Source organism: Oncorhynchus keta, unplaced genomic scaffold (genome assembly GCF_023373465.1).
Source record: "Oncorhynchus keta strain PuntledgeMale-10-30-2019 unplaced genomic scaffold, Oket_V2 Un_contig_1917_pilon_pilon, whole genome shotgun sequence".
NCBI lineage: Eukaryota > Metazoa > Chordata > Actinopteri > Salmoniformes > Salmonidae > Oncorhynchus > Oncorhynchus keta.
In genome coordinates, this window is record NW_026281324.1 from 39,346 (window position 1) to 61,602 (window position 22,257).

A 22,257-nucleotide genomic window follows, 5' to 3' on the forward strand; every position below is an offset into this window, starting at 1 on the left:
CCTTGAAAAGGTGGAAACCATTTCAATGTAACCAGAAACGGCAGAACCAATAATACAGTAAATATTAAACTCAAATATACTAATTGATTTAAAAAAAACGTTCTTTTTTTAAAAGTTAGAATCTTTAAAAATTATATCAAAATTAGGACATGCAGCTAACAAAATCATATGGAAATGTCTGATCCCCAAATTACAACCAACTAATTGCAGCATTACCACAAAAATGGGAGAGGAAAGTGGAAGGGGGGAAATGTAATGAACTTGTCTGTCGGCCCAAAGACCATTTTTGAAAAGAAAATTGTGATGAATAAAAAGTATAACAGTTTCATTTAAGGACCGAAACAGACAGATCTGCCATTTTTAACCTGCAAAATAGTTGGGAACAGATTTTTGACGCACCGATTCCATGGCACGTGGTTTATGAACTGATATGCAAAACGATGCCGGATTCAAAACTGAATTTTTCCACTTAAATTATTAACACAATTCTTGCAACCAATAGAATTAGAATAACAGTGAAGACAACACAACTAAATAACAGATGGAAACATAACAATAACTAGTGGTAAACAATTCAAAATGTAATTTATATTTGAGATTCTTCAAATAGACACCCTTTGCCTTGACAACAACTTTGCACACTCTTGGCATTCTCTCAACCAGCTTCATGAAGTATTCACCTGGAATGCATTTCAATTAACAGGTGTGCCTTCTTAAAAGTTCATTTGTGAAATGTCTTTCTTTCTTAATGCATTTGAGACAATTAGTTGTGTTGTGACAAGGTAGGGATGGTATACAGAAGATAGCCATATTTGGTAAAAGACCAAGTCCATATTATGGCAAGAACAACTCAAATAAGCAGAGAGAAACAAATTATTAATGGACTGTCCAGACATGAAGTCAATATGGAACATTTCAAGAACTTTGAAAGAAAGTTTCTTCAAGTGCAGTTGCAAAAACCATCACTACGATGAAACTGGCTCTCATGAGTACCGCAACAGGAAATGAAGACCCAGAGTTACCTCTGCTGCAGAGGATAAGTTCATTAGAGTTACTAGCCTCGGAATTTGCATCCCAAATAAATGCTTCACTGATTTAAGTAAGAGACACATCTCAACATCAACTGTTTAGAGGAAACCGTCTGAATCAGGCCTTTATGGTCGAAATGCTGCAGAGAAAGAACTACTAAAGAACACCAATAAAAAGAAGAGACTTGCTTTGGCCAAGAAACACCATCAATGGAAATTAGACCGAATTGGAGATTTTTGGTTCCAACCTCTGTGTCTTTGAGAGACGCAGAGTGGGTGAATGGATGATCTCCGCATGTATATTTCCCACCGTGAAGCATGGAGGAGGAGGTGTTATGGTATGGGGATGCTTTGTTGCTGACACTGTCAGTGATTTATTTTGAATTGAAGGGACACTTAACCAGCATGGCTACCACAGCATTCTGCAGCGATACGCCATCCCATCTGGTTTACGCTTAGTGTGACTATCATTTGTTTTTCATCAGGACAATGACCCAAAACACCTCTAGGCTGTGTAAGGGCCATTTGACCAAGAAGGAGAGTGATGGAGTGCTGCATCAGATGACCTGGTCTCCACAATCACCCAAACTCAACCCAATTGAGATGGTTTGGGATGAGTTGGACCACAGAGTGAAGGAAAAGAAGCCAACAAGTGCTCAGCATATGTGATAACTCCTTCAAGACGAAAAGTATTCCAGGTGAAGCTGGTTGAGAGAATGCCAAAATTGTGCAAAGCTGTCATCAAGGCAAAGGGTGGCTACTTTGAAGAATCTCAAAAAATAAAATACATTTTAATTTCTTTAACACTTGTTTGGTTACAACATGATTTCATATGTGTTATGTCCTAGTTTTGATGTCTTCACTATTATTCTACAATGACGAAAAAAATATATATATATAAAGAAAAACCCTTGAATGAGCAGGAACCGTTTGCCCTGTAGTGTATGTATATGTATGTATATAAGGGGGATTGGAAGGGATGCAGACAATTACATTGATGGAAGAAAAACCCTTGAATGAGCAGGAACCGTTTGCCCTGTAGTGTATGTATATGTATGTATATAAGGGGGATTGGAAGGGATGCAGACAATTACATTGATGGAAGAAAAACCCTTGAATGAGCAGGAACCGTTTGCCCTGTAGTGTATGTATATGTATGTATATAAGGGGGATTGGAAGGGATGCAGACAATTACATTGATGGAAGCTGGAATCTATATGAAATATTAAAGCTGAACTACCCCCCAAAAAGAAATCTGCAATAAAAAGTTATGTAGTATTACTGTAGTAGTCATTTAGTAGTAATGTAGTAGTAGTAGTAGTAGTAGTAGTAGTAGTAATGTAGTAGTAACCTAGTAGCAGTTTAGTAGTTATGTAGCAGTAGTTTAGTAGTAGTTTAGTTGTAGTTTAGTAGTAATCGTGTTGTAGTAATGTAGTGGTAGTTTAGGAGTGATGTAGTAGAAATGTAGTAGTAGTTTAGTAGTAGTGTAGTAGTAATGCATTAGTGGTTTAGTGGTAATGTGGTAGTAGTGGTGTAGTAGTAGTAATGTACTAGTAGTAGTTATAGTAGTAGTAATGTAGTAGTAGTGGTAGTTTAGTAGTAGTAATATGTGGTTTAGTAGTAGTTTAGTAGTAGTGTAGTAGTAATGCATTGGTGGTTTAGTGGTAGTGTGGTAGTAGTGGTGTAGTAGTAGTAATGTACTAGTAGTAGTTATAGTAGTAGTGGTAGTTTAGTAGTAGTAATATGTGGTTTAGTAGTAGTTTAGTAGTAATGTAGTGTAATGTATTTTAGTGTAGTAGTAATGTAGTTTAGTGGTAATGCTGTAGCAATGTATTATTAGTGTAGTAGTAATATTGTAGTAGGTTAGTAATAATGCAGTAGTGTAGTAGTAATGTATTGTTAGTGTCGTAGTAATGTAGTAGTAATGTATTGTTAGTGTAGTAGTGATGTAGTAGTAATGTAGTGTTAGTGTAATATTAATGTTGTAGTAGTTTAGCAATAATGCAGTAGTGTAGTAGTAATGTAGTAGTAGGGTAGTAATGTAGTAGTAGTGTATTATTAGTGTCATAGTAACGTAGTAGTAATGTATTGTTAGTGTAGTAGTAATGTAGTAGTAGTTTAGTAGTAATGCAGTAGCAATGTATTGTTAGTGTAATAGTAATGTAGTAGTTATGTATTATTAGTGTAGTAGTAATGTAGTAGTTATGTATTATTAGTGTAGTAGTAATGTAGTAGTCATGTATTGTTAGTGTAGTAGTAATGTAGTAGTAGTTTAGTAGTAATGCAGTAGCAATGTATTGTTAGTGTAATAGTAATGTAGTAGTAGTTTAGTAATAATGTAGCAGTAATGTAGTAGTAATGTATTGTTAGTGTAGTAGTGATGTAGTAGTAATGTATTGTTGGTGTAATAGTAATGCTGTAGTAGTTAGTAGTAGTTTAGTCATAATGCAGTAGTGTAGTAATACTCACCCTGGTCTTCTTGTATATCTTGTTCTTGAGGTAGCTAAAGGTTCGGCTAACCTTGGTTCCACTCTTCCCATCAAAGTCAGTCCTCAGGGGACCCGCTATGTCCTCCTCAGATATACTGACACACAGAGGACAGAGATACACACAAACACACACACATGCATACACACACACGTCCGCATGAATGCACATGCACACACAGAGAAGGGACACACCCACTAATATATATATATACATACATACCTGTATATACAGTTGAAGTCGGAAGTTTACATACACCTCAGCCAAATACATTTAAACTCAGTTTTTCACAATTCCTGGAATTTGATCCTAGTAAACATTCCCCGTCTTAGGTCAGTTAGGATCACCACTTTATTTTAAGAATGTGAAATGTCAGAATAATAGTAGAGAGAATGATTTATTTCAGCTTTTATTTCTTTCATCACATTCCCAGTGGGTCAGAAGTTTACATACACTCAATTAGTATTTGGTAGCATTGCCTTTAAATTGTTTAACTTGGGTCAAACATTTTGGGTAGCCTTCCACAAGCTTCCCACAATAAGTTGGGTGAATTTTGGCCCATTCCCTTGACAGAGCTGGTGTAACTGAGTCGGGTTTGTAGGCCTAATTGCTCGCACACGGTTTTTCAGTTCTGCCCACAAATGTTCTATAGGTTTGAGGTCAGGGCTTTGTGATGGCCACTCCAATACCTTGACTTTGTTGTCCTTAATAAGCCATTTTGCCACAACTTTGGAAGTATGCTTGGGGTCATTGTCCATTTGGAAGATCCATTTGTGACCAAGCTTTAACTTCCTGAGTGATGTCTTGAGATGTTGCTTCAATATATCCACATAATTTCCCTCCCTCATGATGCCATCTATTTTGTGAAATGCACCAGTCCCTCCTGCAGCAAAGCAGCCACACAACATGATGCTGCCACCCCGTGCTTCACGGTTGGGATGGTGTTCTTCAGCTTGCAAGCATCCCCCTTTTTCCTCCAAACATGACGATGATCATTAAGGCCAAACAGGTTTATTTTTGTTTCATCAGAACAGAGGACATTTCTCCATGTGCAGTTCCGTAGTCTGGCTTTTCTATGGCGGATTTGGAGCAGTGGCTTCTTCCTTGCTGAGTGGCCTTTCAGGTTATGTCGATATAGGACTTGTTTTACTGTGGATATAGATACTTTTGTACCTGTTTCCTCCAGCATCTTCACAAGGTCCCTTGCTGTTGTTCTGGGATTGATTTGCACTTTTCGCACCAAAGTATGTTCATCTCTAGGAGACAGAACGCGTCTCCTTCCTGAGCGATATTGTTACGGCTTTCTTCCGTTGAAGGAGAACGTGTCTATTTCCTCCCAAGTCGTATATTCCATACTTCGCTGCTCCTGCTGCCGCTGCCTGTCACCACGCTGCTTGGTCCTGGTGCTTGGTCCTGGTGATTCTTTTAAGGAGAGTCGGACCAAAATGCAGCGTGGTAATTTCCATATGGTTAGTTCGATACATCTTTAATAAAAAAAACCACGAACGGAATGTGAAACCTATACAGCCTATCTGGTGACAACTAACACAGAGACAGGAACAATCACCCACGACATACTCAAAGAATATGGCTGCCTAAATATGGTTCCCAATCAGAGACAACGATAATCACCTGACTCTGATTGAGAACCGCATCAGGCAGCCATAGACTATGCTAGACGCCCCACAAAAACCCCATGACAAAAACGCACCACAATAACCCATGTCACACCCTGGCCTGACCAAATAAATGAAGACAAACATACATTACTTCGACCAGGGCGTGACAGGTATGACGGCTGCGTGGTCCCATGGTGTTTATACTTGCGTACTATTGTTTGTACAAATGAACGTGGTTCCTTCAGGCGTTTGGAAATTGCTCCCAAGGATGAACCAGACTTGTGGAGGTCTACAAAGTTTTTTCTGAGGTCTTGGCTGATATCTTTTGATTTCCCCATGATGTCAAGCAAAGAGGCACTTAGTTTGAAGGTAGGCCTTGAAATACATCCACAGGTACACCTCCAATTGACTCATGATGTCAGAAGCTTCTAAAGCTTGACATAATTTTCTGGATTTTTCCATGCTGTTTAAAGGTACAGTCAACTCAGTATATTTAAACTTCTGACCCACTGGAAATGTTATACAGTGAATTATAAGTGAAATAATCTGTCTGTAAAGAATGGTTGTCGTGCACAGAGTGGATGTCCTAATAGTTTGTTAACAATTCATTTGTGGAGTGGTTGAAAAACGAGTTTTAATGACTCCAACCTAAGTGTATGTAAACTAGTGTTAATGACTCCAACCTAAGTGTATGTAAACTAGTTTTAATGACTCCAACCTAAGTGTATGTAAACTAGTTTTAATGACTCCAACCTAAGTGTATGTAAACTAGTTTTAATGACTCCAACCTAAGTGTATGTAAACTAGTTTTAATGACTCCAACCTAAGTGTATGTAAACTAGTTTTAATGACTCCAACCTAAGTGTATGTAAACTAGTTTTAATGACTCCAACCTAAGTGTATGTAAACTAGTTTTAATGACTCCAACCTAAGTGTATGTAAACAAGTTTTAATGACTCCAACCTAAGTGTATGTAAACTAGTTTTAATGACTCCAACCTAAGTGTATGTAAACTTCCGACTTCAACTGTATATACACATACATACACACAGACAAACACACACACATCTGGTATTACTGTCCTTGTGGGGAGCTAAAATTGATTTCTATTCATTTTTTCCCTAACTTCTAACCCCAACCCTAAACCTAGCCCCTAATCCTAAAACCTGACCCATAACACCTGATCCTAAACCTGACCCCAACTCTAATCCTAACCCCTAACACCTAACCCTAAACCTAACTCATAACCCCAACCCTAAACCTAACCCCAACCCTAAACCTATCCCCGAATCCTAAAACCTGACCCCAACTCTAAACCTAACCCCTAACACCTAACCCTAAACCTAACTCATAACCCCAACCCTAAACCTAACCCCTAACACCTAAACCTAACATCTAACCCTAAACCTAACCCCTAACACCTAACCCTAAACCTAACCCTAAACCTAACCCCTAACATCTAACCCTAAACCTAACTCCTAACCCTAACCCCTAACTCCTAACCCCAACCCTAAACCTAACCCCTAACCGCTAACCCCAACCCTAAACCTAACCCCTAACACCTAAACCTAACATCTAACCCTAAACCTAACCCCTAACACCTAACCCTAAACCTAACCCTAAACCTAACCCCTAACATCTAACCCTAAACCTAACTCCTAACCCTAACCCCTAACTCCTAACCCCAACCCTAAACCTAACCCCTAACACCTAACCCCAACCCTAAACCTAACACCTAACCCTAAACCTAACCCCTAACCGCTAACCCCAACCCTAAACCTAACCCCTAACCCCTAACACCTAACCCTAAACCTAACCCCTAACACCTAACCCCAACCTAACACCTAACCCTAAACCTAACCCCTAACCCCAACCCTAAACCTAACCCCTAACCCCAACCCTAAACCTAACCCCTAACCCCAACCCTAAACCTAACCCCTAACCCCAACCCTAAACCTAACCCCAACCCCAACCCTAACCCCTAACCCCAACCCTAAACCTAACCCCTAACCCCAACCCCAACCCTAACCCCTAACCCCAACCCTAAACCTAACCCTAAACCTAACCCCTAACCCCAACCCTAACCCCAACCCTAAACCTAACCCCTAACCCCAACCCTAACCCCAACCCTAAACCTAACACCTAACCCCAACCCTAACCCCAACCCTAACCCCTAACCCCAACCCTAAACCTAACCCTAAACCTAACCCCTAACCCCAACCCTAACCCCAACCCTAAACCTAACCCTAAACCTAACCCCTAACCCCAACCCTAACCCCAACCCTAAACCTAACCCCTAACCCCAACCCTAACCCCAACCCTAACCCCAACCCTAAACCTAACCCCCTAACCCCAACCCTAACCCCAACCCTAACCCCTAACCCCAACCCTAACCCCTAACCCCAACCCTAAACCTAACCTAAACCTAACCCCTAACCCCAACCCTAACCCCAACCCTAACCCCTAACCCCTAACCCCAACCCTAACCCCAACCCTAAACCTAACCCCTAACCCCAACCCTAACCCCAACCCTAACCCCTAACCCCCCTAACCCCTAACCCCAACCCTAACCCCTAACCCCAACCCTAACCCCTAAACCCAACCCTAACCCCTAACCCCAACCCCAACCCTAACCCCTAACCCCAACCCTAACCCTAAACCTAACCCCAACCCTAACCCCTAACCCCTAACCCCAACCCTAAACCTAACCCCTAACCCCAACCCTAACCCCAACCCTAACCCCAACCCTAAACCTAACCCCTAAGCCCAAAATATAATTTGTCCTCATGGGGACGTCCTTGTTTGACTGTCCTTGTGGGGATTTCCAGGTACCACCAGTATAGTAATATAAGCATGCCACACACACACACAACACACTACACACCACATGTGCTGTAACTCTGTAATGAGTAATGCAGTAGTCCTTCCTCACCTGTAAGCCAGAGAGCCAGAAGTGCTGGAGAATGACCTGGTACCTGAGGAGGAAGAGGAGATGGAAAGGGCCAGCTATAACCCCCAGGGGTCAGTTAGATCAACCTATCAAGCAACTCAGGGTAGGAGTGCTGATCTAGGATCAGGTCAGAAGAGGAGATGGAAAGGACCAGCTATAACCCCCAGGGGTCAGTTAGATCAACCTATCAAGCAACTCAGGGTAGGAGTGCTGATCTAGGATCAGGTCTAGGATCAGGTTTCAGGGTAGGAGTGGTGGTCTAGGATCAGGTCTAGGATCAGGTCTCAGGGTAGGAGTGGTGATCTAGGATCAGGTCTAGGATCAGGTCTCAGGGTAGGAGTGGTGATCTAGGATCAGGTCTCAGGGTAGGAGTGATGATCTAGGATCAGGTCTCAGGGTAGGAGTGGTGGTCTAGGATCAGGTCTAGGATCAGGTCTCAGGGTAGGAGTGGTGATCTAGGATCAGGTCTCAGGGTAGGAGTGGTGATCTAGGATCAGGTCTAGGATCAGGTCTCAGGGTAGGAGTGTTGGTTTCGGATCAGGTCTCAGGATAGGAGTGCTGATCTAGGATCAGGTTTCAGGGTAGGAGTGGTGATCTAGGATCAGGTCTAGGATCAGGTCTCAGGGTAGGAGTGTTGGTCTCGGATCAGGTCTCAGGGTAGGAGTGGTGATCTAGGATCAGGTCTAGGATCAGGTCTCAGGGTAGGAGTGTTGGTCTCGGATCAGGTCTCAGGGTAGGAGTGCTGATCTAGGATCAGGTTTCAGGGTAGGAGTGGTGATCTAGGATCAGGTCTAGGATCAGGTCTCAGGGTATGAGTGCTGATCTAGGATCAGGTCTCAGGGTAGGAGTGTTGGTCGCAGATCAGGTCTCAGGATAGGAGTGCTGATCTAGGATCAGGTTTCAGGGTAGGAGTGGTGATCTAGGATCAGGTCTAGGATCAGGTCTCAGGGTAGGAGTGTTGGTTTCGGATCAGGTCTCAGGGTAGGAGTACTGATCTAGGATCAGGTTTCAGGGTAGGAGTGGTGATCTAGGATCAGGTCTAGGATCAGGTCTCAGGGTAGAGGTGTTGGTCTCGGATCAGGTCTCAGGGTAGGAGTGCTGATCTAGGATCAGGTTTCAGGGTAGGAGTGGTGATCTAGGATCAGGTCTAGGATCAGGATTCAGGGTAGGAGTGTTGGTCTAGGATCAGGTCTCAGGGTAGGAATACTGATCTAGGATCAGGTTTCAGGGTAGGAGTGGTGATCTAGGATCAGGTCTAGGATCAGGTCTCAGGGTAAGAGTGTTGGTCTAGGTTCAGGTCCCCACCTGTCCGTGTAATCTAATTCATTATGATCTGAAAGGCTACAATTTTCCTGAATCAGCGCTCGACCCCAAGTCTTCTCCTAATCACACGGCCCCAAGTCTTCTCCTAATCACACAGCCCCAAGTCTTCTCCTAATTACACAGCCCCAAGTCTTCTCATAATCACACAGCCCCAAGTCTTCTCATATTAACACAGCCCCAAGTCTTCTCATAATCACACAGCCCCAAGTCTTCTCATAATCACACAGCCCCAAGTCTTCTCATAATCACACAGCCCCAAGTCTTCTCATAATCACACAGCCCCAAGTCTTCTCATAATCACACAGCCCCAAGTCTTCTCATAATCACACAGCCCCAAGTCTTCTCATAATCACACAGCCCCAAGTCTTCTCATAATCACACAGCCCCAAGTCTTCTCATAATCATACAGCCCCAGGTCTTCTCATAATCATACAGCCCCAAGTCTTCTCCTAATCACACAGCCCCAAATCTTCTACTAATCACACATCCCCAAGTATTCTCATAATCACACAGCCCCATGTCTTCTCATAGTCATACAGCCCCAAGTCTTCTCATAATCACACAGCCCCAAGTCTTCTCATAATCACACAGCCCCAAGTCTTCTCATAATCACACAGCCCCAAGTCTTCTCATAATCATACAGCCCCAGGTCTTCTCATAATCACACAGCCCCAAGTCTTCTCCTAATCACACAGCCCCAAGTCTTCTACTAATCACACATCCCCAAGTCGTCTCATAATCACACAGCCCCAAATCTTCTCCTAATCACACAGCCCCAAGTCTTCTACTAATCACACATCCCCAAGTATTCTCATAATCACACAGCCCCAAGTCTTCTCATAATCACACAGCCCCAAGTCTTCTCATAATCACACAGCCCCAAGTCTTTCCTAATCACACAGCCCCAAGTCTTCTCATAATCACACAGCCCCAAGTCTTCTCATAATCATACAGCCCCAGGTCTTCTTATAATCATACAGCCCCAAGTCTTCTCATAATCATACAGCCCCAGGTCTTCTTATAATCATACAGCCCCAAGTCTTCTCATAATCATACAGCCCCAGGTCTTCTTATAATCATACAGCCCCAAGTCTTCTCATTATCATACAGCCCCAGGTCTTCTTATAATCACACAGCCCCAAGTCTTCTCATAATCACACAGCCCCAAGTCTTCTCATAATCACACAGCCCCAAGTCTTCTCCTAATCACACAGCCCCAAGTCTTCTCATAATCACACAGCCCCAAGTCTTCTCATAATCATACAGCCCCAGGTCTTCTTATAATCATACAGCCCCAAGTCTTCTCATTATCATACAGCCCCAGGTCTTCTTATAATCACACAGCCCCAAGTCTTCTCATAATCACACAGCCCCAAGTCTTCTCATAATCACACAGCCCCAAATCTTCTCCTAATCACACAGCCCCAAGTCTTCTCATAATCATACAGCCCCAGGTCTTCTCATTATCATACAGCCCCAAGTCTTCTCATTATCATACAGCCCCAGGTCTTCTTATAATCATACAGCCCCAAGTCTTCTCATAATCACACAGCCCCAAGTCTTCTCATAATCACACAGCCCCAAATCTTCTCATAATCACACAGCCCCAAATCTTCTCCTAATCACACAGCCCCAAGTCTTCTCATAATCATACAGCCCCAGGTCTTCTCATTATCATACAGCCCCAAGTCTTCTCATTATCATACAGCCCCAGGTCTTCTTATAATCACACAGCCCCAAGTCTTCTCATAATCACACAGCCCCAAGTCTTCTCATAATCACACAGCCCCAAATCTTCTCCTAATCACACAGCCCCAAGTCTTCTCATAATCATACAGCCCCAGGTCTTCTCATTATCATACAGCCCCAAGTCTTCTCATTATCATACAGCCCCAGGTCTTCTCAGGGATAAAAGCAGATTATCTATTTTAATGCAACGGGTTGGAGGAGAGAAAATGTTGGTCTTAAATACTGTATATAGCTCAGTCAATGAGCTTTCACACCGAAATATAGACGGAGAGCTGGTGAAGGAGAGTATATCAACAGCTATAGTAACAACATCGTTTCTACCAGTGGAAAGCCATGCTATATTATTTATTATTACCTACAGTATCCAGGGGTTGATTCCTAGGATGCTAGCTCTGACCTGCTAAGAGGATGGATCAACAACAGGCTTTTATACTTCAGCTGTCGAGCTCACTGAAGGACCCACAGCTGGTTAGCAACTACATCATCAACCGCAATCCCAGAGTTCTAGGTGACATCTGTTGATTAACACTGATCCTGTAGCTACAATACTAAGAGGGTACTGGTGCAGTCAACTGGGGATAACTACCTCAGTGTGCTAACTCGAAGGGCCCTCTATCCTAGTGTACTTACCATAAGCGCCCTAGATAACTAAGGGTACTTACACAAAGAGTCCTCATCATCACTAGATGACGAGGCCAGAGAAAGGATCGATTTAGATTTGGGGAGAATGGGAGAGAGGTTGAAAGAGAAGGAGATTCTCCTCCTGTGTCTGGTCCGTCCGGTGGCTGAAGGAGGGATACGGAGGAGGGTAGGACGAAATCAGAACATGCAGCAAACTCACACACTCCAACAACACTGACATTTCAGGAGGAATGAAGGCTCAGAGCACCTGAAAAACACATGGACCTACTACTGACATGACCTACAGGCACACCTGATAGAGAACCCAACATGTCTCAGGAACTAGACCTGATAGAGATCCCAACATGTCACAGGACCTATACCTGATATAGAGAACCCAACATGTCACAGGACCTAGACCTGGTAGAGAACCCAACATGTCTCAGCAATTAGACCTGGTAGAGAACCCAACATGTCTCAGGACCTAGACCTGGTAGAGAACCCAACATGTCTCAGCAATTAGACCTGGTAGAGAACCCAACATGTCTCAGCAATTAGACCTGATATAGAGAACCCAACATGTCTCAGGAACTAGACCTGATAGAGAACCCTACATGTCACAGGACCTAGACCTGATAGAGAACCCAACATGTCACAGGAACTAGACCTGATAGAGAACCCCATTATCACAGGAACTAGACCTGGTAGAGAACCCTACATGTCACAGGAACTAGACCTGATAGAGAACCCAACATGTCACAGGAACTAGACCTGATAGAGAACCCTACATGTCACAGGACCTAGACCTGATAGAGAACCCAACATGTCACAGGACATAGACCTGATAGAGAACCCTACATGTCACAGGACCTAGACCTGATAGAGAACCCAACATGTCACAGGACCTAGACCTGATAGAGAACCCAACATGTCACAGGACCTAGACCTGATAGAGAACCCAACATGTCACAGGAACTAGACCTGATATAGAGAACCCAACATGTCTCAGGAACTAGACCTGATAGAGATCCCAACATGTCACAGGACCTATACCTGATATAGAGAACCCAACATGTCACAGGACCTAGACCTGGTAGAGAACCCAACATGTCTCAGGACCTAGACCTGATATAGAGAACCCAACATGTCTCAGGAACTAGACCTGATAGAGAACCCTACATGTCACAGGACCTAGACCTGATAGAGAACCCAACATGTCACAGGAACTAGACCTGATAGAGAACCCCATTATCACAGGAACTAGACCTGGTAGAGAACCCTACATGTCACAGGAACTAGACCTGATAGAGAACCCAACATGTCACAGGAACTAGACCTGATAGAGAACCCTACATGTCACAGGACCTAGACCTGATAGAGAACCCAACATGTCACAGGACATAGACCTGATAGAGAACCCTACATGTCACAGGACCTAGACCTGATAGAGAACCCAACATGTCACAGGACCTAGACCTGATAGAGAACCCAACATGTCACAGGACCTAGACCTGACCTAGACCTGAGAACCCAACATGTCACAGGACCTAGACCTGATAGAGAACCCAACATGTCACAGGACCTAGACCTGGTAGAGAACCCAACATGTCTCAGGAACTAGACCTGATAGAGAACCCAACATGTCTCAGGACCTAGACCTGATAGAGAACCCAACATGTCTCAGGACCTAGACCTGATATAGAACCCAACATGTCTCAGGACCTAGACCTGATAGAGAACCCAACATGTCTCAGGAACTAGACCTGATAGAGAACCCAACATGTCTCAGGACCTAGACCTGATAGAGAACCCAACATGTCTCAGGACCTAGACCTGATAGAGAACCCAACATGTCTCAGGACCTAGACCTGATAGAGAACCCAACATGTCTCAGGACCTAGACCTGATATAGAGAACATGTCCAACATGTCTCAGGACATAGACCTGATATAGAGAACCCAACATGTCTCAGGACATAGACCTGATATATAGAACCCAACATGTCTCAGGACCTAGACCTGATATAGAGAACCCAACATGTCACAGGACATAGACCTGATATAGAACCCAACATGTCACAGGACCTAGACCTGATAGAGAACCCAACATGTCTCAGGACCTAGACCTGATATAGAACTCAACATGTCTCAGGACCTAGACCTGATAGAGAACCCAACATGTCTCAGGACCTAGACCTGATATAGAGAACCCAACATGTCTCAGGACATAGACCTGATATAGAGAACCCAACATGTCTCAGGACATAGACCTGATATATAGAACCCAACATGTCTCAGGACCTAGACCTGATATAGAGAACCCAACATGTCACAGGACATAGACCTGATAGAGAACCCAACATGTCACAGGAACTAGACCTGATAGAGAACCCAACATGTCACTGGAACTAGACCTGATAGAGAACCCTACATGTCACAGGAACTAGACCTGATAGAGAACCCTACATGTCACAGGAACTAGACCTGATAGAGAACCCAACATGTCACAGGAACTAGACCTGGTAGAGAACCCTACATGTCACAGGACCTAGACCTGATAGAGAACCCTACATGTCACAGGACCTAGACCTGATATAGAACCCTACATGTCACAGGACCTAGACCTGATATAGAACCCTACATGTCACAGGACCTAGACCTGGTAGAGAGCCCTACATGTCACAGGACCTAGACCTGATATAGAACCCTACATGTCACAGGACCTATACCTGATAGAGAACCCAACATGTCACAGGACCTAGACCTGATAGAGAACCCTACATGTCACAGGACCTAGACCTGATAGAGAACCCAACATGTCACAGGAACTAGACCTGATAGAGAACCCAACATGTCACAGGAACTAGACCTGACCTGATAGAGAACCCTACATGTCACAGGAACTAGACCTGATAGAGAACCCAACATGTCACAGGAACTAGACCTGATAGAGAACCCTACATGTCACAGGAACTAGACCTGATAGAGAACCCAACATGTCACAGGAACTAGACCTGATAGAGAACCCAACATGTCACAGGACCTAGACCTGATATAGAACCCTACATGTCACAGGACCTAGACCTGATAGAGAACCCTACATGTCACAGGACCTAGACCTGATAGAGAACCCTACATGTCACAGGAACTAGACCTGGTAGAGAACCCAACATGTCACAGGACCTAGACCTGATAGAGAACCCTACATGTCACAGGAACCTAGACCTGATAGAGAACCCTACATGTCACAGGAACTAGACCTGATAGAGAACCCTACATGTCACAGGAACTAGACCTGATAGAGAACCCTACATGTCACAGGAACTAGACCTGATAGAGAACCCTACATGTCACAGGAACTAGACCTGATAGAGAACCCTACATGTCACAGGAACTAGACCTGGTAGAGAACCCTACATGTCACAGGACCTAGACCTGATAGAGAACCCTACATGTCACAGGACCTAGACCTGATATAGAACCCTACATGTCACAGGACCTAGACCTGATAGAGAACCCTACATGTCACAGGACCTAGACCTGGTAGAGAGCCCTACATGTCACAGGACCTAGACCTGATATAGAACCCTACATGTCACAGGACCTAGACCTGATAGAGAACCCAACATGTCACAGGACCTAGACCTGATAGAGAACCCTACATGTCACAGGACCTAGACCTGATAGAGAACCCAACATGTCACAGGAACTAGACCTGATAGAGAACCCAACATGTCACAGGAACTAGACCTGATAGAGAACCCTACATGTCACAGGAACTAGACCTGATAGAGAACCCAACATGTCACAGGAACTAGACCTGATAGAGAACCCTACATGTCACAGGAACTAGACCTGATAGAGAACCCAACATGTCACAGGAACTAGACCTGATAGAGAACCCAACATGTCACAGGAACTAGACCTGATATAGAGAACCCTACATGTCACAGGACCTAGACCTGATAGAGAACCCTACATGTCACAGGAACTAGACCTGATAGAGAACCCAACATGTCACAGGAACTAGACCTGATAGAGAACCCTACATGTCACAGGAACTAGACCTGATAGAGAACCCTACATGTCACAGGACCTAGACCTGATATAGAACCCTACATGTCACAGGAACTAGACCTGATAGAGAACCCAACATATCACAGGAACTAGACCTGGTAGAGAACCCTACATGTCACAGGAACTAGACCTGATAGAGAACCCAACATGTCTCAGGAACTAGACCTGGTAGAGAACCCAACATGTCACAGGAACTAGACCTGATAGAGAACCCAACATGTCACAGGACCTAGACCTGGTAGAGAACCCAACATGTCACAGGAACTAGACCTGATAGAGAACCCTACATGTCACAGGAATTAGACCTGATAGAGAACCCTACATGTCACATGAACTAGACCTGATAGAGAACCCCACATGTCACAGGAACTAGACCTGATAGAGAACCCTACATGTCACAGGAACTAGACCTGATAGAGAACCCAACATGTCACAGGACCTAGACCTGGATAGAGAACCCAACATGTCACAGGAACTAGACCTGATAGAGAACCCTACATGTCACAGGAACTAGACCTGATAGAGAACCCAACATGTCACAGGAACTAGACCTGATAGAGAACCCAACATGTCACAGGAACTAGACCTGATAGAGAACCCAACATGTCACAGGAACTAGACCTGATAGAGAACCCAACATGTCACAGGAACTAGACCTGATAGAGAACCCTACATGTCACAGGAACTAGACCTGGTAGAGAACCCAACATGTCACAGGAACTAGACCTGATAGAGAACCCAACATGTCACAGGAACCCTGATAGAGAAACATGTCACAGGAACTAGACCTGGTAGAGAACCCTACATGTCACAGGAACTAGACCTGATAGAGAACCCAACATGTCACAGGAACTAGACCTGATAGAGAACCCAACATGTCACAGGAACTAGACCTGGTAGAGAACCCTACATGTCACAGGAACTAGACCTGATAGAGAACCCCACATGTCACAGGAACTAGACCTGATAGAGAACCCTACATGTCACAGGAACTAGACCTGATAGAGAACCCAACATGTCACAGGACCTAGACCTGTCACAGGTAGAGAACCCAACATGTTACAGGAACTAGACCTGATAGAGAACCCTACATGTCACAGGAACTAGACCTGATAGAGAACCCAACATGTCACAGGAACTAGACCTAATAGAGAACCCAACATGTCTCAGGAACTAGACCTGATAGAGAACCCAACATGTCACAGGAACTAGACCTGATAGAGAACCCAACATGTCACAGGAACTAGACCTGATAGAGAACCCAACATGTCACAGGAACTAGACCTGATAGAGAACCCTACATGTCACAGGAACTAGACCTGGTAGAGAACCCAACATGTCACAGGAACTAGACCTGATAGAGAACCCAACATGTCACAGGAACTAGACCTGGTAGAGAACCCTACATGTCACAGGAACTAGACCTGATAGAGAACCCAACATGTCACAGGAACTAGACCTGATAGAGAACCCAACATGTCACAGGAACTAGACCTGGTAGAGAACCCTACATGTCACAGGAACTAGACCTGATAGAGAACCCCACATGTCACAGGAACTAGACCTGATAGAGAACCCTACATGTCACAGGAACTAGACCTGATAGAGAACCCAACATGTCACAGGACCTAGACCTGGTAGAGAACCCAACATGTCACAGGAACTAGACCTGATAGAGAACCCTACATGTCACAGGAACTAGACCTGATAGAGAACCCAACATGTCACAGGAACTAGACCTGATAGAGAACCCAACATGTCACAGGAACTAGACCTGGTAGAGAACCCTACATGTCACAGGAACTAGACCTGATAGAGAACCCAACATGTCACAGGAACTAGACCTGATAGAGAACCCAACATGTCACTAGAGGAAACTAGACCTGATAGAGAACCCAACATGTCACAGGAACTAGACCTGATAGAGAACCCAACATGTCACAGGAACTAGACCTGATAGAGAACCCAACATGTCACAGGAACCTAGACCTGACCTGATAGAGAACCCTACATGTCACAGGACCTAGACCTGATATAGAACCCTACATGTCACAGGACCTAGACCTGATAGAGAACCCTACATGTCACAGGACCTGATAGACAACATGTCACAGGACCTAGAGATAGAGAACCCTACATGTCACAGGAACTAGACCTGATATAGAGAACCCAACATGTCACAGGACCTAGACCTGATAGAGAACCCTACATGTCACAGGACCTAGACCTGATAGAGAACCCTACATGTCACAGGAACTAGACCTGATAGAGAACCCTACATGTCACAGGAACTAGACCTGATAGAGAACCCTACATGTCACAGGAACTAGACCTGATAGAGAACCCTACATGTCACAGGATAGAGAACCCTACATGTCACAGGAACTAGACCTGATAGAGAACCCTACATGTCACAGGAACTAGACCTGGTAGAGAACCCTACATGTCACAGGACCTAGACCTGATAGAGAACCCTACATGTCACAGGACCTAGACCTGATATAGAACCCAACATGTCACAGGACCTAGACCTGATATAGAACCCTACATGTCACAGGACCTAGACCTGGTAGAGAACCCTACATGTCACAGGACCTAGACCTGATATAGAACCCAACATGTCACAGGACCTAGACCTGATAGAGAACCCAACATGTCACAGGACCTAGACCTGATAGAGAACCCTACATGTCACAGGACCTATACCTGATAGAGAACCCAACATGTCACAGGAACTAGACCTGATAGAGAACCCAACATGTCACAGGAACTAGACCTGATAGAGAACCCTACATGTCACAGGAACTAGACCTGATAGAGAACCCAACATGTCACAGGAACTAGACCTGATAGAGAACCCAACATGTCACAGGAACTAGACCTGATAGAGAACCCAACATGTCACAGGAACTAGACCTGATAGAGAACCCAACATGTCACAGGAACTAGACCTGATATAGAGAACCCTACATGTCACAGGACCTAGACCTGATAGAGAACCCAACATGTCACAGGAACTAGACCTGGTAGAGAACCCAACATGTCACAGGAACTAGACCTGATAGAGAACCCAACATGTCACAGGAACTAGACCTGATAGAGAACCCTACATGTCACAGGAACTAGACCTGATAGAGAACCCAACATGTCACAGGACCTAGACCTGGTAGAGAACCCTACATGTCACAGGAACTAGACCTGGTAGAGAACCCTACATGTCACAGGAACTACACCTGATATAGAGAACCCAACATGTCACAGGAACTAGACCTGGTAGAGAACCCAACATGTCACAGGAACTAGACCTGGTAGAGAACCCAACATGTCACAGGAACTAGACCTGGTAGAGAACCCAACATGTCACAGGAACTAGACCTGATAGAGAATAGATAGGGGCAAGGTCAGGGGGAGGGACAAGGTCAGGGGAGGGGCAAGGTCAGGGGAGGGGCAAGGTCAGGGTTAGACTAAGAGGTATACTGTACTGACTATCCATGTCTCTCTGGTTGATTCTGAGCGTGGACACTGACTTGGTCAGGGGGAAGGTCAAGGGAGGACAGCTGTGTCTCAACGGACGATACCTCCTGGACTTCTGATGTAGAAAAACAAAACAACCAAATCACATCATCATTTAACCTTTATTTAACTAGGCAACCCACTGTTCCCCAGTAGGCAAGACAGCTAAGAACAATAAAAACAATGTCAATGACTGTCAAGGAACAGTGGGTTAACTGCCTTGTTCAGGGGGAACAGTGGGCTAACTGCCTTGTTCAGGGGGAACAGTGGGTTAACTGCCTTGTTCAGGGGGAACAGTGGGTTAACTGCCTTGTTCAGGGGAACAGTGGGTTAACTGCCTTGCAGGGGAACAGTGGGTTAACTGCCTTGTTCAGGAGCAATGACGGCCTACTGGGGAACAGTGGGTTAACTGCCTTGTTCAGGGAGCAATGACGGCCTACTGGGGAACAGTGGGTTAACTGCCTTGTTCAGGGGGAACAGTGGGTTAACTGCCTTGTTCAGGGGAACAGTGGGTTAACTGCCTTGTTCAGGGGAACAGTGGGTTAACTGCCTTGTTCAGGGGAACAGTGGGTTAACTGCCTTGTTCAGGGAGCAATGACGGCCTACTGGGAAACAGTGGGTTAACTGCCTTGTTCAGGGAGCAATGACGGCCTACTGGGGAACAGTGGGTTAACTGCCTTGTTCAGGGAGCAATGACGGCCTACCGGGAACAGTGGGTTAACTGCCTTGTTCAGGGAGCAATGACGGCCTACTGGGGAACAGTGGGTTAACTGCCTTGTTCAGGGAGCAATGGCGGCCTACAGGGGAACAGTGGGTTAACTGCCTTGTTCAGGGAGCAATGACGACCTACTGGGAAACAGTGGGTTAACTGCCTTGTTCAGGAGCAATGACGGCCTACTGGGGAACAGTGGGTTAACTGCCTTGTTCAGGGGAACAGTGGGTTAACTGCCTTGTTCAGGGAGCAATGACGGCCTACTGGGGAACAGGCTACCTGCCTCTAACCACTAGGCCACCTAACCTCTAACCACTAGGCTACCTGCCTCTAACCCCTAGGCTACCTGCTCTAACCACTAGTCTACCTGCCTCTAACCACTAGGTTACCTGTCTCTAACCACAACAATACAACTATTTGAATGTTAGGTGGAGGCTGTGTAGCAGATCCATAATGACCTACCTGTCTCTAACCCCTAGGCTACCTGCTCTAACCACTAGTCTACCTGCCTCTAACCACTAGGCTACCTGCCTCTAACCCCTAGGCTACCTGCTCTAACCACTAGTCTACCTGCCTCTAACCACTAGGTTACCTGTCTCTAACCACAACAATACAACTATTTGAATGTTAGGTGGAGGCTGTGTAGCAGATCCATAATGACCTACCTGTCTCTAACCACTAGGCTACCTGCCTCTAACCACTAGGCTCCCTGCCTCTAACCACTAGGCTACCTGCCTCTAACCACTAGGCTACCTGCCTCTAACCACTAGGCTACCTGCCTCTAACCACTAGGCTACCTGCCTCTAACCACTAGGCTACCTGCCTCTAACCACTAGGCTACCTGCCTCTAACCACTAGGCTACCTGCCTCTAACCACTAGGCTCCCTGTCTGAACCTCTAGGCTACCTGCCTCTAACCATGAGGCTACCTGCCTCTAACCACTAGGCTACCTGCCTCTAACCACTAGGCTACCTGCCTCTAACCACTAGGCTACCTGCCTCTAACCACTAGGCTCCCTGCCTCTAACCACTAGGCTACCTGCCTCTAACCTCTAGGCTACCTGCCTCTAACCACTAGGCTACCTGCCTCTAACCACTATGCTACCTGTCTCTAACCACTAGGCTACCTGCCTCTAACCACTAGGCTACCTGCCTCTAACCACTAGGCTACCTGCCTCTAACCACTACAGGCTACCTTGAATAACCCACTAGGCTACCTGCCTCTAACCACCAGGCTACCTGCCTCTAACCACTAGGCTACCTGCCTCTAACCACTAGGCTACCTGCCTCTAACCACTAGGCTACCTGCCGCCCCACAACAATACAACTGTTTGAATGTTAGATGGAGGCTGTGTAGCAGATCCATAATGACCTACCTGTCTCTAACCACAACAATACAACTGTTTGAATGTTAGGTGGAGGCTGTGTAGCAGATCCATAATGACCTACCTGTCTCTAACCACAACAATACAACTATTTGAATGTTAGGTGGAGGCTGTGTAGCAGATCCATAATGACCTACCTGTCTCTAACCACAACAATACAACTATTTGAATGTTAGGTGGAGGCTGTGTAGCAGATCCATAATGACCTACCTGTCCGTGCTCATTGGTGCTGTGTAGCAGATCCATAATGACCTACCTGTCCGTGCTCATTGGTGCTGTGTAGCAGATCCATAATGACCTACCTGTCCGTGCTCATTGGTGCTGTGTAGCAGATCCATAATGACCTACCTGTCCGTGCTCATTGGTGCTGTGTAGCAGATCCATAATGACCTACCTGTCCGTGCTCATTGGTGCGAACCCCCAGCTCTGATTGGTGTTCTTCAGTCAGAGACTCTAGAGACCTGACCCTCTCCTCGTTGCTGCCCTGGTGACAGACCACTCCACGCAGCCTGGCCTCCTGGGTAATGGCGCCCAGGGCCGCCGGGCCCTTCCCATCGTCACTTACTTCACTCAGACCCTCCAGGCTGTAGCTGAGAAGAAGAACAAGTCAATCTGCTGGACTGTACATAGGACATATTACAGATTGTGGTGTACCATACTATAAATGACCCTAATAATGTGTTGTATCGTAGACACTGAGTGGCACGGTGAGCTCCAAAATGACTGGCAGCCCTGACTGGCAATGCACAAACAATACTTAAAAAATATATAAACAATATAGAGAAACTCAAAATA

General features: G+C 45.1%; 1 protein-coding gene and 1 long non-coding RNA gene across 2 annotated transcripts in view; both read right to left on the bottom strand.

Moving 5' to 3' along the window:
* LOC127920374 (A-kinase anchor protein 13-like) overlaps positions 1–22,048 on the bottom strand; it is a 46,726-nt gene extending 24,678 nt beyond the window's left edge. The window contains exons 1-4 of the mRNA XM_052504451.1: positions 21,857–22,048; positions 19,340–19,442; positions 8,067–8,109; positions 3,498–3,612 (exon numbers count right to left, since the gene is read on the bottom strand). Of these exons, the coding sequence (XP_052360411.1) occupies positions 3,498–3,612; positions 8,067–8,109; positions 19,340–19,346 (165 nt within the window). The 5' untranslated portion in view covers positions 19,347–19,442; positions 21,857–22,048. The remainder of the gene's footprint in view (positions 1–3,497; positions 3,613–8,066; positions 8,110–19,339; positions 19,443–21,856) is intronic.
* On the bottom strand, positions 20,554–21,262 carry LOC127920373 (uncharacterized). Its single transcript, XR_008106081.1, has 5 exons — positions 21,194–21,262; positions 21,007–21,127; positions 20,744–20,941; positions 20,649–20,670; positions 20,554–20,605 (listed from the first exon to the last, which is right to left on the bottom strand). It is a non-coding gene; the product is annotated as an uncharacterized LOC127920373 (long non-coding RNA).
* Positions 22,049–22,257: the final 209 nt, after the last annotated feature.